The sequence below is a fragment of the Hippoglossus stenolepis genome, chromosome 11 (assembly GCF_022539355.2).
Source record: "Hippoglossus stenolepis isolate QCI-W04-F060 chromosome 11, HSTE1.2, whole genome shotgun sequence".
In the NCBI taxonomy this organism is placed as follows: domain Eukaryota; kingdom Metazoa; phylum Chordata; class Actinopteri; order Pleuronectiformes; family Pleuronectidae; genus Hippoglossus; species Hippoglossus stenolepis.
In genome coordinates this window covers 2,779,572-2,797,146 of record NC_061493.1, presented here as the reverse complement: position 1 = coordinate 2,797,146, position 17,575 = coordinate 2,779,572, and the positions used below count along the sequence as shown (strand labels likewise).

Here is a 17,575-nt window from a genome sequence, read left to right as displayed (position 1 = left end):
TTACATAAGATTACACTATATTTAAGAGTTATGCAGATTACAACAATTAGTGCTTTATACTGGCTAGTAAAGACCCAGTATGCTCCTAATTAGCAACTAGTTAATGGTGAATAAGTGTACCTTAATATAAAGTGTTACTTAGTACTGACTGTATTACTGTACTGTAGCTATAACGTGTTATTACTCATAACTGACTGTATATTGTATGTTAAATCACCTGCCTGTTTACTAAAGTCTTACCTCCATTGTCCTTCACGGTAAAATTCCCATCAACTGGCTGCTCAGCAGGCACATAGAAGGAGAACTTTCCATTCGCAAAGTCGTCCAGATCTGTTGCTCGGATGGTTTGAATCACCTGATGAGAGTTGGTAAGAAAAAGAGAGGGAAAGAATCAGTTTTAATTCTTTCCAGTCTGAGTGGACCCAGTTTGACCTCTTGTCATTTCTGGAGTCTATTAAACAAAAAAAAAGACGTTAATTAGTTTTACTTTTGAAGCTTTTCTGAAAATGCAAAGTAAACTATTAGATGGCATCTCAATTTTGAGCATTATGTGGATCTGCTGTTGGGTTTGTCTGTGGTAATTGTGAATTAGCAGTGAGTCTGTATTTGGGGTGATGGCTGCAATATACTTCACTGGGTTACAAACAAGGGTTTTTTCACCATTTTTAAGCTCGACTCTCAGAACTTGGATAAATCAACCAGCTTGATTCACAGTAGTAATTGTTTTTTTTCTACCAATATACTGTAATGACCCCCCCAAGCCTTGTAATCACCTGTCCTGGACTGACACCCCCGCACCACACTCACGAATGCAAACAGGCCTGTTACAGTCTCAATTTATCCCATGCTCATTTTCATTCTGCCCATGTCTTGTGTCTCTTCTTTCATTTCACTCTAGTGTCGCCTGCCTCAAGGCTGCTTTATATTTAAGCAAATGGAACACAATATTTCCCCACATCTAATTACCATATAACTATCATCTGCTCTATCATTTCATCTCCTTATTGCCCTGCCTCTTAGTCAAAGATCACGTTTCATTGTAAAGAGACCATGGATGCAAGAAGCATTTAAAGCCTTATTTCCAGACGGCTCAAGACAAGCAAAACCCATCAGCCTCTGACGGTTTAATAAGAAGGTTTTACCCACAGATCGAAATCAGCACCAGCCTGAATGCAGATAACTTGTCCTAGTTGTGTTCTGACCTAACTTTTCAACTGACGCTTCGAATTTAAATCCCCAAATCTGAGTACAGCTCATTGGGTTTTGCCTCTACGTGATGTCAGCACGAGTGGAAGACGGAGAGGAACTTAGTGGGAGGGTGCTTGCTTACAGATTGACATATTTATGTTAATCTATTTATTGGATGATCCTTTCAGAGGAGTTTTAATCCAAATTTCTTCGGCAGAATTTAATGGCTTCTAGTCGTGAAGCCTGATCGCTTGCAGTGAATCCTCCAGAGGTTCTCCTGCTGTATTCTAAACATACGCTCATTCTGACATTCTCCAGAGTCTAGTGGGCTGGATGGTGAAACTCCGGAGAATGTCCGCAGGCTCTAACTCAAATGTGCTCTCACGTTCTGCCCCTTCGGAGGATGTCAGCAGAATATCTGGAGATTACTGCATGTCTAAAGGCAGCGAACATTAGCCTTCAGATAATATAAGAACGTGAAAGGCCCCCTTTAGAACCAGTGTTTGATTTGTCCATTCCAGGCTACTGTATAAACATGGTGCAACGCGGCAGACTCCATGGGAGGGGTCCCACTCACAGTGTCGATATAAAGCACTCATACTATGGTAATAAAACCCCTTAATTCTTAGTTTCAGCAGATTATCTACTAATAAATATAATATTATAAATATTATTAACGTGAAATTAATCTTTTCTACTTCAGTCACATTCCTCTACATGACATTTCTCATGTACATGTGTTGAAAAAAGAAGGTGGAAATCTCAAATGACGCTTTGCATTCTGAGCCCTTGGACTTGTGTGCTTGTACTTACAGCACACAAGAGATGCATATTAAATGTACTGTATGCCCCACAACCTAAACAGCCAGTCTCATCACTTTGAAACCAATTATGCAAATGTAGTAGACAAGTGAATCCCCAAATGCAGCAGCAGAAATTTGTCACACCAGATTGATGTGCCAAGCATGAGCATTTCCTTGTGTCAATTTATTGCAATACCAGCAGTGTAACGAAAAGAGCCGTCCCTTGACACTGACTGTGCTAAGCATGTGCCTGTGGCCAAGCTAAATGATTATATAGTGCATGCGCTGGAAACAAGCAGACTGGAGCTTGGATTTGCTCGAAAAGCAGAGAAGGCGGCAGACAGAAGGGGCGACACACATAAGACAGTGGGAGCGTGTGTGATGCGTCACCTTTGTGTGTACACATGTGAGTGCAGGAGTTGCCGTGATGCAGATGTGTGCTGTTGTGATTTGCACACAAAAAAAAAGGTGTTTTATCATTGCTGGTTCAGAGTGGGCCTGCTCTGGAGCAGAGAGGCTGGCGGGGGGGAGGTGGCGGGGATGAGGGGGTGTCAGGGAGGCAGGCTCGCGTTTAGGTTTTAATATGAACGTCTCTGCTGCTATCTGGCCCAGCAGCGGAAGCATCAGCACGCTCCACAGTCTGAATAATTTATGGGTCCAAGAAGCTGCAAAGTCTGCAGCTCAGCTGATAAATCCCCCACTGATGGTGTCAGACACACAACAAAAAGGCTACAGATCAACATTAGTGAGTGTTTGCCAGTGTGTGTGTGTGTGTGTGTGTGTGTGTGTGTGTGTGTGTGTGTGTGAGAGAGAGAGAGAAAGCAGCGGAATGTGGTTTTATTATTGTGTTATGTGCTCTACTTTGTATGTTTGTGTGTTTGAGGGATGAACATAACTGAGTTCTGTTGAGACGTTTCCTTTTCTGCAGAGTCAACTTGACCTGGTACTATATGTTTCAATTCCTTCATGCTGCACATCAACTCAGAGAGGAAGACAGGACCAGGAGATAACCCTGAATTTGAGAGCTTGTTCCCTCAGATCATGCTGTAAGGCTGTACCTTCATCTTCATGGTCATGGCGTTTCTTCAGTGTACCTATGCCTGAAGATAAGTCTGGGTGTGCATCCAAAGCTAATTATGTGTTGCTCCATCTCTCAGTGTCTGTTTGTGGCTCTCAGTCTAAAGACGATAGTTCCTACTGAAGATATTTCAAACAGGTCACAATCTAAATCATTTTTTTTGGGAAAAGGATCAGTCATTGTTCCTCAGCAGGGAATAATTTGCTTTTCTGGGGAACAATTTTAATACACACACATATATATATATACAGTACATACAAAAATAATCTTATCTAGCTAATGACCCCTGCATTGTGAAATCCCATGACATGACATCATATAGTCACAACACAACAAGCTGAGCTGCTGTAGCTCTGTGTGGAAAATATTTCAGCACGGTGACTTGTCTGATGGAGACGTGGCTGTGCCTGCCCTCTTATTTATCACACCCAGGCTACAGCATGACTTCGGCTGTTTGGTGTCTTCTTCTCAGAATCTTTAAGGTATAACCATACATCTGGACCCATACAAGCCACAGTCTCAGCATCATGAAGATGAGAGTGAAAGACATGTCACCTGGGGAGCAAGATGGACAGATTGGCCCTTAAAGTGAAACAGAAAAAAAAATTCCTGCCACACAACTCACAGGACTTTTAAATCCAGGTTCACACCACACATTCTATTATGTAACACGTGTTCTGCTTTTATCTAAGCTGTGAGGTGCTATTGAAGCGAAACATCGTGGGAGAGATGATGTGCACTACAGATGTCCCCTGGGACTTTGCCTCCAGTGAGTTTGCGAATTTTCAGGTCAGATTTTTCCTACTCACCCCAAAGTCGATGTAACAATTAAGACAAACAAGATGTGAATTCCTTTTCCCTCACATAAGCAGGTTCTCAAAGCGTTACAAATAATAAATAATGTTTTCTTTTTGCTAATGATCAGATTTTAAGAAATTGACATCATCAGTGTAAACCAAACACGTGTTTTGTTCTCCTTAAATCAGCACCGTACCTGTCCATTCTTGGTGCTCGTACACACTATGACGGCACTGTTGCCCCCAGAGATGGACGGCACGTTGTCATTGACGTCCAGGACCTGGATTGTGACGGGGACGTGACTCACCATACGTGGGTTATCTGAAAATGAACACAAGAAACTGCATTAGCTGCTGAATCCCTTCTGTATTGCCAAAGAAGAGACATGTTTGTCTCCTATTGACAATGGGAGTAAGGGTGCAGCTTTTCTATTTGAGCTGTCCATGATAAATATAGTGTTCTGAACTTTTTGTTTTACAGGGTACATTTTCCCTGATGTGTTTTAAAGAAGCTCTTTCTTGTTCTGCAGATTCACTCACTGTATATTAAAAATGGGATATGATCTGAGGAAAATGCTGCCATTCAGAAGAAACCAGCTGTATTTAACAGTATACATACAAACCAAGGTCAATGAGATCATTAACATAAACCAGACTAACATGACCCTCACCAACAGAAGTATATCTTTGATTCTGCTGTGCATAAATTTACATGAAGAAATCTCTATCTTTATATCTTTATCTATTTCTCTATTACGATCCACTTTAAAGTGAGTTTTCATGACCAAATGTGTATTAAGAATTATTATAACCTATATAATGGACTCATAGTATCCCACAATGAAAAGTAGTTTACAACCGATGGCCACGCAGCAAGCAATATGTACCATCATGCATTGTTTCAATTGAGAGAAAAATGACTGACAGATGTAAGGAAAGAGACGTTTGTAACCTGTCATACCAATGTAAGAAAATGTTTGTTTATTTTAACTAAAACATGAAAAAGCTTTACAAATAAATAATTGGAAACTCCTACACAATTAAAAATCATTATGATTTCAGAGAGCACAAAAAAGTCCTACAATAGAAAAAGAACGAAAGAATATGAGAATAAAGTCTTCACTGCACGAAATGACAGAGTCTCATTTGACTAAAAAGGCAGCAACAAACAGAAAAAGTATTGATTTAAAAAAGAGAGGAAGATGGAGAAACAAAACATTTTGTACTTTTGAAAAAATAAATACTCTTGGTATGTATAAATATCGATTGATGTTGATGTGGCACATTTCATTTGTGCGGCCGTTATGATGTAATTGACTGTACAAAGATCACCTGGGTAATGTCTGAAGGCTTTCATTGAGTCAATGAGCTCATTATATAACCCTCTACATGGAGCTCGTCTGGTGCTCAAAGGCCATTTCATTACCATAATGTACAGTCGATTATAATCACATGTATAATTTAACAAAGACCACAGTTTTTCAGAGCACACGCAGTTTGGAGGAGATCCAGATGTGGACGAGGTGATACATAATTACTGAAAAGGGTCTCACCAATAAAAACATGAAACACCATAAAACGGGGAAAATTGAGAAAGAACAGATGGCAAATACTCTATGTTGGTGACTCATTAATCATAAGGCCCTGTGGTTACAGTGTTTAAAATGTGTGTATCTAACATTTATGTCTCCTAACAAAGGTGGACAAATTAATCAGGAGCTGGATGGGGGCTTGGTCGTAGGGTGGAAAATACACAGAACTTTTTGGATAAAAGGTTTCGGATTCCCACACAACAACAGTACCTCCTCATCCATTTCAAACACATTAGAACGTGTATTTGTATATAATGGCAACAGTTGTTTCATTATCACTTCAAATAATATAAAAGATGCTACCTCTTGAAGCCTGGACGTTTGTTATTACATGGATCAACAACCTACGGATGATAATATTCTGTCAAGCCGTACCTCACATGTAGTCTTCTACTTTAAGGCTCCAACACCACAGTTTTCTGTCCTGACCAATAATAGATTGTTTCCACACAAAGGACCAGTGCCTAAAACCAGGTAGAGAACCCCATGAGACATGATGTCGACCATCAGTCAAGATGAAAAGCAAAAAACGCTGCAGAAGAGAACCCTGGAGGAACATGAACTTACATCTGGCCCAATGTGGTGCGGAGGGCGATGCAAGTGTCTTTGCTGGTTTCAGACTGACACAGTCATCCATTTCCTGTTCAGCACAGAATACACTTGTACTCGAGGACCAATGGGGATGTTTGTTTTAAAATGAGGTGTGGTCAGGTGCACTGTCGATGCGTTGTTCTCTTGAGGCAGTGAACAGTGTTTGCACGTTACACCAACAAAAACCTGCTGTGAAGTCACCAACACAGTATTTCTCTGTTATTATGAGACACAGCACAAATGACGATTGAAACTAGCCAATTGTTTGACCAATTGTGCCAATACACAGGTATTTAAACAGACCTGTGTCCTCAGCAGAGACGCCTCCTCTCTTACCGCCTGTCAAACCCAAGCCTACCTAGCTTTTAAAAGGAAAGGTAGATGGATTGGTTTTTTGCACGTAACACCCAGAACGCACCCATGAGTAATTAAGAGATATTAAATACAGACACTTGGATATCTTTAGACCATGAAGATAGATTTTATAAATAGAGCCTTGAACATCTCAGTTTATCATCACACTATGGCGGAGAGTTTAATAATGAACCAAAAACATTCTCACACTTCTCACAGCATTGATCCACTCAACACCTCCATACCCCACAATGTCTCTCTTTTAATCAATTAATGTTCTCTACGAAAACAAGTTATATGTGCGGTCTTTCTGCAGGGCTGACTTGTCAGATTTACTGAGGATATTCTATAATACTTATAGAAATTATTCTGAACCTAAATGTGTTGTCTAAACCTAACTACAGACTGTGGATGCTAACCCCAGGCGCTGATGTAACAAGGCTCTTCTCATTCAGTGGTCAGTGTATTGTAGATGGTAAATGGTCTGTAATTAAATGGCGCTTTTCAAGTCTTCATAACTACTCAAAGCTCTTTACAGTACAGTTTTGCCATACACCCATTACCACACACAATCATACAAGGCATCTATGTGCAGCACCTATCACAAATCACTCATACACTGTCATCACAGACATTGGGGCAATTTGGGGTTTAGTATCTTGCATAAGGACACTTCGGCATTCAGAATGGGGGATACGAGCATCGAACTGCCAACCTCAGGTTAACTGACGACCCAGTGTACCTCCAGAGCCACAGCTGGTCTAGCCAGCATTGTATGGCCGCAATACAACCCAATTCCCTATTGGGATATTGTATGGAAATAGAAAATATATATACTAGTAGTCTGGTCATAAATAAAGCAAACATACTTCCATTAAAAATAAATGTAAGAAGAGGTTGGGGAGAAGCCACAGTTGAAACAGTATACAAGTGTTTAGTAGCGTAAAATCATTGATAAGTCCTTGGTATAGACTGTGGGCAAAACAACTGCTAACACTTTCTCACCTGGTTCTTGCTCTCAGTCCATCCTGCTCTTTCTCTTTGTCTGTCTCTCTATCCTCCTCTCTCCCTCTTTGTGCTGTCAACCAGATGGTCTGCAGGGTCGTATAAATAGGTTTATTTTTAAAGGCTTTTTACCACAGCTAACATCTTTACTGCCTTAGCAAGTTCATGTTGCATCTTAGACAAAACAGACAGATTTGCAGAGTTCTAATGCCTCAGTTTACTGGCCATAAATGTTCTAAAAATAAATCGTAGAAATTCTATCCTAATGAGACACATCGTGATTACTTCAACTAAAATAATTAGGTGCATCACTTACATACGCTGTCCATTGTTAAATGCAGTTGTAGTTTCTCACCATGCAACAATAACCATACTTTATAGGTTTCTAACTTTCCCACTAACTGATTGTACGTGCACTCGTTTCATTAGTTTGCGTCATTTAGATCCAGGTAGCCTCTCACTCTTTCATTCTCTCTCTTTCTCCACCAAGAGTGGATGTGGTGCTTACACACACACACACACACACACACACACACACACAGCAGAACAGTAGAGAGACAGGTGAAGATGACGATTTCTACTCGTCAGGTAAAATTGAAGCATCCCAACAAGAGCAATTTATTAATTCAATATATTTAAAACCCAAAGATGGACTGACTTGAGCACCCCTAAAAAGAGGCTACACTTGCCTATAGTCGCAGCTATACGCAACTTCCGGTTTGTGTATAGCTGAATGAATGTTTGTGTATGAATGTTTGTGTGAATGGGTGAATGGCAATAAACTGCAATGTAAAAAGCTTTGAGTGTTCAGCAAGACTAGAAAAGCGCTTTATAAATACGGTTTTCTGTCAGAGCCGATTATCATCAATTTAAACATGTTTGATATTTTGACATTTATTTTGGCAGATAATCTGCACCAGCGGACCTTTGGTTGGGAACACACCCCATTGTCAGAAGGAGTACATCAGGTCCTAAAACTGGCCCGATTATCCTTTAGTGTGCAGCAGCCTTAAGAAAAGTGATAAATAGATTTCATTCCTTATGGTAGGTTTAACGCATAGAAAAGTGTGAAACGTTTTTACATCCATGCCAACTAGTCTCCTTTGCCACCGTTTTGACTTCTGCAGTTCTTGGAGTGTTACTTAAAACTGTTAAATCATGGGAAAACATGGGCATGAATGTGTATGTCCACTCACACCAAACAACCTTCTGTGGACTAAATTAATTGTATATACTAATGCAGTACTGGTTAGTCATGATATCTTAACATTGATGGAATAGTTATTTGAGTTAAATGACATGACAAACTTTTAAACTAAGATTAACTTAATGAGTTAATACAGTTCCACCTCAATTAGATCAGTTCATGCCTATTTAAATGTATTGTTTGTTATTATTCATTTACTCTTCACTCATGTTTTATTCACTCATATGCAGTTAACATAGTGAGTGCAAATTAAAAAAATAAGTAATAATGTTTTATATTCCGAGTCAATGAAAAATGTGTCAGAGTGCAAGGCTTCTAAAGGAAATTAACCTTCATCAGCAAATATGAATCATCACTAGGTCAAAATAGAATATAGGGACATTATTAAAATAGTCCAGGCTGTGCACAGTGCTTTTGTACGTGCTTTGTTGAAGACTGACATTTCTTAAAGTTGCTCAAGTTTAAATGCCCACAAAGCAATATAGAAATTGCATTTAAAATGACAATGTTTACCACTATGATACTGTGACAGACGAAGGCTTATTCCTCAGGTTTCTTTGATTGACACCACTAAGCAGTGATTGGAGACCTGTAGGGAACACAAAGATCAGCACTGCAGGTAAAGATGAAAATGGCAGTTATCCGGAGGCAGCTCCTACAGAAGACTGGGCAGTTCCTCAAGCTGTGTGCACCTGGATGGTCTCATGGACCCACAACTGACCAGCATTTCCACAACAGGTACAACGCAGCAACTGCAGTGACTTCAGCCGGTCCTCCACTTCTCTGAAGGAGAACCGGTGAACATTTGCGGGGTTGTGTTCACTCGCGTTGCTTGCATGAGCACCACAAGTTTCTCACCAGCAATTTCACTGTCACGTCAACAAGATCTCATCTGTCAATTTTCTCTTTCATTTCGATTGTGATGTTTCATATCTCCTTTGCAATGGGTGGGGTCTGTAACTTCCATTTGTTTGTTCAGTCATCTGTCACATTCAATATCTCACACACCGCTGACCAGAAGGAGACGACACACAGTGATAATACGTTTGATAATAATACGCTGCCACCACGACTATAATATCAAATGAAGGGGACATTTTATAGTTTGATTTTCTTTACCCTAATCAAATCCTCCAGAGATTTAATTCCTTCATTATCTCTTGAGAGTGTAGGCATAACATACTTAGGAAGGAATGCATTGGAAATGCAGCCTGGACAGCAAACCTAAATAGAATTACTGGGTGACATCAGAATTCGTGTTATTTCGTTTTTCTCAATGGGTCAGGCCGACATTTGGTTTGATCAACATGGCTAAATTAACCCGTTTTTTGGGCCCTGGGTACAATGACAGACATTCCAGTTTTTTCTATGTGATTAACGCTGTTCAAACTGATGTCTTGAGTCCTGACAAATATCTGTAAAACACTACAATGTATGCAATACAATGAAATTGTTGTGCCATTTTTCACCATACTTACAAAGAGGCACTATGCCACGAATTATTACCTAGCCCAATATAAAAACATAAGCAATGCTCTATGACTTATCATTGAGTGAAGTCCAGTTACCCCATCCAGTTGATTTATTAATCTCTTTTCAAGCGGCGAAATTACACAAAAGCTTGACAAGTATATTGATAAACAATGGTATGTTTACTAGTGGGTGTAGATTTATGATAAAAGTTACATTCAGCCATATCTATCTCTAACACCAACCCCCAGTGTTTTCAACATAGCCACACAATCTTCTCAACCCCCGTCTCCTATAATCACCCTCATATACTCAAAACTAATTTTGTATTCCCACCTCCATGGGAGTCCAGTGGAAGTGGTTGGGGTAGATGGTGGGTGTAAACATGTTGAGTACTGTGAAAACGCAGAGTGGGATTCATATCCACAGTCACATCTGCGGTTTAGGGTTAAATAATAAAAACACGGTGGGAAGGTTAATGGAAAGAGTGTGGCTTTTCTGAAGACATGTTGGCCTTTTGGTAAACCAGCACCGCGAGCTTTCCCAACCCCATAAGGAAATTGAGTATGTTACTGATGCAAGCAGTATCATGAATTCTCAGATACTTTGACAACATTTTCACATTAAGATGAATTAATTCTGCCAACATTCCATTTCCTTCAAAAAGTGTATGAAAGGTTAGGGTTGAAAAGTGGTGATGTTGAACATGATCTAGAATGTGTTCTTTATATGGACACTCATTCTCCGATTCTTTAATGTGCCTTAAAACTGCTGTATATGATTTATTAATACTAAAAGGATTAGTTTAGGGTTGATAAAGGGCAGATTCACAGTGCAAGAATCAAAACTCTTATGCTCCTTTCAGACATGCACTGGCCTCCTTCCATATTTTCTCCAGAAGATGTGCATCTGTGAACGCAAATATCCGAAGTGAGATGCTTCACATTTTCTACGGAGTTTATCCGCCTGGACTCCTCGTATAAAGTCCATAGAAATCCAGGAGAAGTCGATGTGGGAACACTGCAGGGGATCTACGCAGCAGAGTTTATATGTCACTTCCTGCCTCTGTCAGCTGAATAATGCGGAGAATTTTTTGCTGCTGTGAACGCATCTGTGCAGAAAACGTCCCGCCACGTTGTGCATATGTGTGAATGCAAACTCTGGGTAAACTCTGTCGGCAATTGTCCGGTTTTACCCGGAGGTCATGTCTGAAAACGGCTTCACTGTAAACAAATTATACGTAGAGAGTTTTCTCTACTCTCATACTCCTTTTAGACACAAAGGGGTTAAACATACAGTTCTTGGAAAGCAAACTTCAAAGTGCAAACCTGACATCTTGTTTCATACTCTGTCCTTATCTCCTCATCTCTTCCCTCGCTGTGATCTCTCCTCGTCTAAATCCTCTCAACCTCTGTGCTTTACTTTTCTGGGTGCCTCTCAGCTCATCCCATTAGAGAGGGCTTATGTAGTTTTATCTTGGGAGCAGCTCGCCAGTGCAAGAGCGGCACTTTCTGATCAGGCCCGAGGTAATAGGCAGGGGTGAAGGTCAGATACTGCATCGAGAAAAATCTCTCGCTCCTCTCTGCTTAATTCACAAGGGAGCTGAACTTTTTTTATCCGGTCTCAACTACAAACACAGTGAAGTTGACCTTTACTCCTTCTGCCTGCTATAAACCACTGCAAAGCACATATGTAAGCCTGTGCTGATGTTAATGGTGAGAGCAGGGGAGATCCATAGGTGTAAGAAAAAATGTACACATACCTGTTATGCCTAATTAAAGGGGACATAGCATGCAAATTCCACTTTGTTAGTGCTTCTACAGGTTAATGTGGGTATCTGGCATGTCTACCAACCCAAAAACTCTGGGGAAAAAACACTCGCGCGTTTTGTTATGGTTCCTCTAAGTCAGAAACGTCATGCTTGAGCAACTCGATTGAGCTTCCTGGGTTTTGTGTCATAACAAGGAACTGGAAGTCTCCCTACATGGTCTTGGCCCACCCCCCGTCCCCCCCCACACTCGTTACGGTGGGTTTACACCGGAGGCAGCGAGGCTGCGAGGCAGCGCAGCGCCGTTCCCAAGCGCGCAGCCGGGCTGTTCACACGGGACGAGCATTTCTCCGCTGGTCAGCCCGCGATTCACTCACATGTGGCATTTGTCTGGATCGTTGGGACTGGGAGGCTGCAGCAGCTGCTCGGGAGCGACCGCTCGCTCTCCCATGCGTGAGCTGGAATTTGTGTCAGCGCCACACAGCCAGCAGTGTGGAAGACTTCCGCAGTGTTCAGCACTACTGTAACACTGGCACAAACACACAGAGCCCCCCCACTCGTTACGCTGGGTTTACACCGGACGCGGAAGTGCCGCTGCGAGGCAGCGCAGCGCCGTTCTCCAGCACGCAGCCGCCTGGCTGTTCACACGGGACGTGCATTTCTCCGCTGGTCAGCCCCATAGACTGTATATATAAGGTCAGCCCGCGATTCTGCTTTCTCCGCTTGTTGTTGTACCCGTTGAATGTCGGGGTTCGGGGTAAATGATGGTCTTCATAGCCCCCACCTCTCTTTCTCTCTCTGTCTGTCTGCTTGTGTGCTTGTAGTGGATGGGCAGAGGGGACATTTAATTATCTGTGATTGGGAAAATTAAAACTCCAGGACAACAGAAGGGAATACAAAGTATGGGATGCATATTTGATAATTTATATCATATAAAATATGTAATTTATATCGTTTAAAATCATGGGGAGAGGGGAGGGGAGCTGGCTCATTAGCATTTAAAGGAACAGGCACTCAAAACAGGTCACTCTGTGGAGGGCTGTTTTATACAGGGTAAAAATGGTGCAGTTGTAAATGATCCTTGTGGTATTTTGACCAAAGTATGTTACAGACATTTCATTAAGACCCCAAGGAACCATATCAACTTGTGGTAAAATGGGCATGCTATGTCCCCTTTAAGTCTCTACTTCCTGTTATCAATCCATGTGTCTTCAGTGTGCATGGAGTGGAGAAGCTATTAACAGATATTTCTACAATGAAGTAAGACTTCAATTCTTTAATATAGTCAGGGAGGACTGGGAAATGGGTCAGGGACAGTTAACCCCATGAGCAAGTATTTTTTTCTTATTATGTTATCGGAGTATTTTATTTACTTGCACCTGTTCTACCTTATTTTGTATTTAAACATCTTCTCTCTCTTCTTTTATACTTTTTAATACCAATAATACTAATAAAATACTAATATTATTACTACATCTTTGTCTTATTTTGTTGTTGTGGGACATTGTTAAACTTATGTGTTGTGGTTACGTAGTAATAGATGCTTGTGCTTGTTAATATATCTTATAAATCAGTTAAAATTTGAATTTGTACAGGTTATTGTTCATCCTGTGGTCTCCAGGCCTTTAACACCTCCTCTGGTGCCTGCTGTCAGCTGCAGGGTCATTGGCTGGGGACCAACACACTTAGAAGTTTTGGGCCCTTGTCCTTGTTGCAGGGAACAGGGACATCTCCCTCACACCCTATGCTGCTAACCTACTTCAACAGTTACTTGCTCTCTATGCCTTGTCCCATCTTCTCGGCCAGAGCCAGTAGCTCTCCTCAGTTGCATTGTGCTGTCTGTCTTCCCAAAGCCCCAGGTCCTTGGAGAGATGCAAATCATATAGCACCCACCTTTTTTTTACAGTTCCCATACACATTGTTCACTTGTTAACAAATTATTAAAAATGTACAAGAATAGCCCTGTTGATGTCCTTGGTCCACATTGCAAGAAAAGAAATACATGTTCATCAACACGTTTTTCTCATTTAGTTATTTATTTAGTCACTCCTTCAGGGACTTCACTTCTCCTCCAACCAAGATTCCCTGAATTGGGTTCTGGTAGCTGAGGAGTGTTTGATGGAAGGACAGTCTCTTCTCTTTTCAGGTACAAAGTTCCTGCTCTTACCCAAATTAACACGATCCCTCCTACGAACAACCCCAAACCAAAATAAAGAAATCTGAAAAAAATGTTTTTGCCTCATCTGTCTTTCCTGACCTGTCTAATTTCCACTATTAACCGACAAAGACAAAAATGATGGTTCTCTCAGAACGGTCAAAAAGTTGAGTGAAATGCTACCGATTCTCATCCTCAACAGTGGCCATCTTAGATAACAGAAGAGAAGTGCCAACCATTGTATTTTCAATGTGATTTCAAATTTGTGAAAATGGCAGCACAAATGGAGGAAAAGGATTCAGTGGCGCTGATGATGGCATTAGATTCATGTCATTTGAAAGAGGGCCACACACAAGAAATTAAAACGTTCATTTTTATGTCAAGTGAGAAAAGCAGCCAGACGATGTTCTGGCGAAAGATAATTAATTTCACGCGTTGTGATAATGAACAGCCAGGTTTGATTTGTGACAGCAGCATAATGACAGAATTTAGGCACAACTCCAGTGTACACAATGTGCACTCACTGAGGTAGCCACATTGACACACGATGTTTGTCCATTGTTCCCTGCTGCTGTCTATCAAACACAGATGACCCTGCAGTTACCGTCAATCAAACAGAGACACTGATATACCCCTCACAGCTGCTGTCAGTCAAACACTGGATTTAGAAATTTGGCGGAAATTTTTTTTTTAGTCCTTTAAATAATAAGGCCCAATCCCATTTCACCCCATCTCACTACCCCTACAACCTTGTTTCATCAAGTGAATTGTGTGTCTTCAAAGAGGGGGGGTACGACATGAAATTATGTGAAAATACTTCACTCATGCAAAAAAAAAACGCTATCACGCTACTGATCTTTTTTTAAAGGTTTTTGTGAAAATAATTACCATAATTAATTGAAACGATATTAAACTAAGATATTACAATCATTATCGTAATTCTTAAATCCGTATGAATGGAGAAATTGCTGCATTTGTGGGTCTCTCTCTCAGCTTGATGGTGATTCACAAGGCAGTTTGGGAAATTTCCACAGCCCTGGGTTTGAAGTGAGGGTCTGAAGGGCCAAGTTAGGGCTTTCCCCTCCATCCCAACAGGTATTGGGACAGCCTACCCCTACACGTGAACGTGCAAAACGAAGGGTAAGGGCTAAGGGGTGAAATGGGATTGGGCCTAAAACTATTTGAATAAATCATCACAACACAACTGTCTGTGCTTGTTTCAGACCTACACAATCTTCTTTTCCCGTCCATTGACCACATTGTTTAAATTACTAAGGAATAGGCACCTGCACCCATCTGAGGGCCTATTTGTGATCTGATCTTTAAATGAGGTGTGGTCAGGGCACGTCCAGCAGAGTACTGCACTGAGGCAGTGAAAAGTGCTTTCATGACTGACCAACAATAACCTGGTCAGAAGTCACTGTTATTTTAAGGTCTCATTATCAAGATGGTAATATGCACCTAGGCGGGTGCACAACATAGGTCCACCACACTGTATTTGTTACACACACAGGTATTCTGCTCATAATTGTTTTTACTCTTATAGTAGTCGTCATGGTGCCAATGATTTTTAAGGGAGAATGGGAGATGACACTTAAATTGGATTGTTGCAAGTTTCGCTCAAATCTTGAGCAAGTTGTCTTCAGGGTATAAAGAGATTACCAGTTATAATAATAATTAATTCAAATGTACATATAAGCCATACATGTGAGGAGTAATAAAGCAGATTCCCTTTTCTTTTATGAAAGATAAATTCAATTTTCATAGCAGATAAACCCCGTAGGATCAAAACAGTGTTGTGACTTCACTCTGGACCACAGACTGTTTATGTTTATGCACACAACATGCTACACACAAGCAGTAAAAGAGTGACAGTAATTTGTAGACCTGTTTAAAGAGGGCTTACCGATGACAAGGAATAATTCTGAAGAAGCTCCAGAGTGTTAACACAGGCCAAGCAAACAGTCCATTCCAAACAGGCAGGTTTAGAAAGAGGGCTGTAGTAGACTTTAAAATAAAAACATAGCAAGGACGTTTTTCTTACATTTTTTTGCCCGTGAGCCAGCACCCAACTAGATTACATGTTCTCCCTTTCTATCTTTAACACCAACATGTCGTATGAGAGAAAAAAGATGTTTTAATTCACCACTGTCTAACCTCTATTCCCATTGAGATAGATTTTAAACTAAGATTGAATTCCCATTAGTTCACATGAGGATAGACATGGAGTACATCTCAAATTCTTAAATTATACGTGAGGTGTCCTTCCTGCATGGGAGGCTTGGTCCTTAGATTAATCCCCAGAGACTCAGCATCAGGGTGACTGAGCCACCTGGCATTTATGCATGCCCCCGCTCACTTCATTACTCACACTATTGTGCACTAAAGGGTAGGAGAGAGGGTAATTGGCAAGAGGAGAGGGGAGGATCAAAAAGAAAGAACTATTCCTCAGATGCATTCAGCACAGACACAATCTATGTGGTGTTGCACAGAGGCCCTGTCACATCTCTAAATGTCAATTCCACAGAATTCCGCAAATTAAAACGCAATATGAGAATGTTCTTTATCAAGCAAACCAATAGAGGGAAATGTCAAATCTACATAACGATCCACTAAAGCAGCATCTACTCTCTCCCATATAACATCACCGGGGGTATCTGATACAATTTCGGATGACAAAATATGTTTCACCCTTGTCCTTGAGGATTCCATCCCCATTTCAACATATATGCTTTGAGTGCCTTGTTATCATATCATAAAAATGCCGGTCTCGCAGCAGGACTCACTTGGCCCAGCACTGAAATCCTGGTTAATGTTTAGGTCATGTCTCGACTGTAATGCCATCTTGTCTGGCATCCCTAAAAAACTCACACAGGACTGCAGCTTGAATCATTACTGGCTTTAAATCCATTCACAAACATTCCTTCTCAGGCTCCCTGTGACCTATAGACAGACTTTCAAATTCTCCTCCTCACATTCAAACCCCTTCATGGTCTCGCTGCCCCATATCTTGCAGATCTCCCCAGACATCCTCACCCCCCCCCCAATCCGCTTTAGCAGATCTGCTTTCTGTCCCAGATTTTAAACTTGTGAGCACGGTAACAGAGATTTCTCCAGTCTGACTTTGATTTTCTCCACCATTTCACAGCAGCTTGTAAAACTATCAAATGTGTGTTGTGAGAATTGTATTTAAAGTTTTTCTGACTCTCACATTTTCCCCATACAAAGTTCTTGGAATGAAGCTGGGAAGGAAATATTAATAACTCAAAAATGAAGAAGAAAAACATGGACTTGAGAGAGTTGATTTTTCCAAATGGTAAAGAAAAGGGGCGAATTTCTACAAATTAAAAAAATCTTGATATTTGACGAAGGAACGACTTGAGTGTTACATAACACCATACATTTACTGTCAAAGATATTAATCGTAATTAGATTCCTGCATTTTTACAGTGTTTAAAAGTTTGACATTTAATTACTACTAATTGTGCATTAACTTTCCGAAAATAATTTCACTTTAAGGCCTAGAAATCGGACAGAGAATTCAGAACACACCACTTAGTCATGTGT

General features: G+C 40.8%; 1 protein-coding gene across 1 annotated transcript in view; it reads right to left on the bottom strand.

Annotated features, from left to right (window-relative positions):
* Nucleotides 1–17,575, bottom strand: part of LOC118117164 (cadherin-18) — a 147,978-nt gene that overhangs the window by 19,160 nt on the left and 111,243 nt on the right. The window contains exons 9-10 of the mRNA XM_035169184.2: nt 4,064–4,188; nt 241–355 (exon numbers count right to left, since the gene is read on the bottom strand). Of these exons, the coding sequence (XP_035025075.2) occupies nt 241–355; nt 4,064–4,188 (240 nt within the window). The remainder of the gene's footprint in view (nt 1–240; nt 356–4,063; nt 4,189–17,575) is intronic.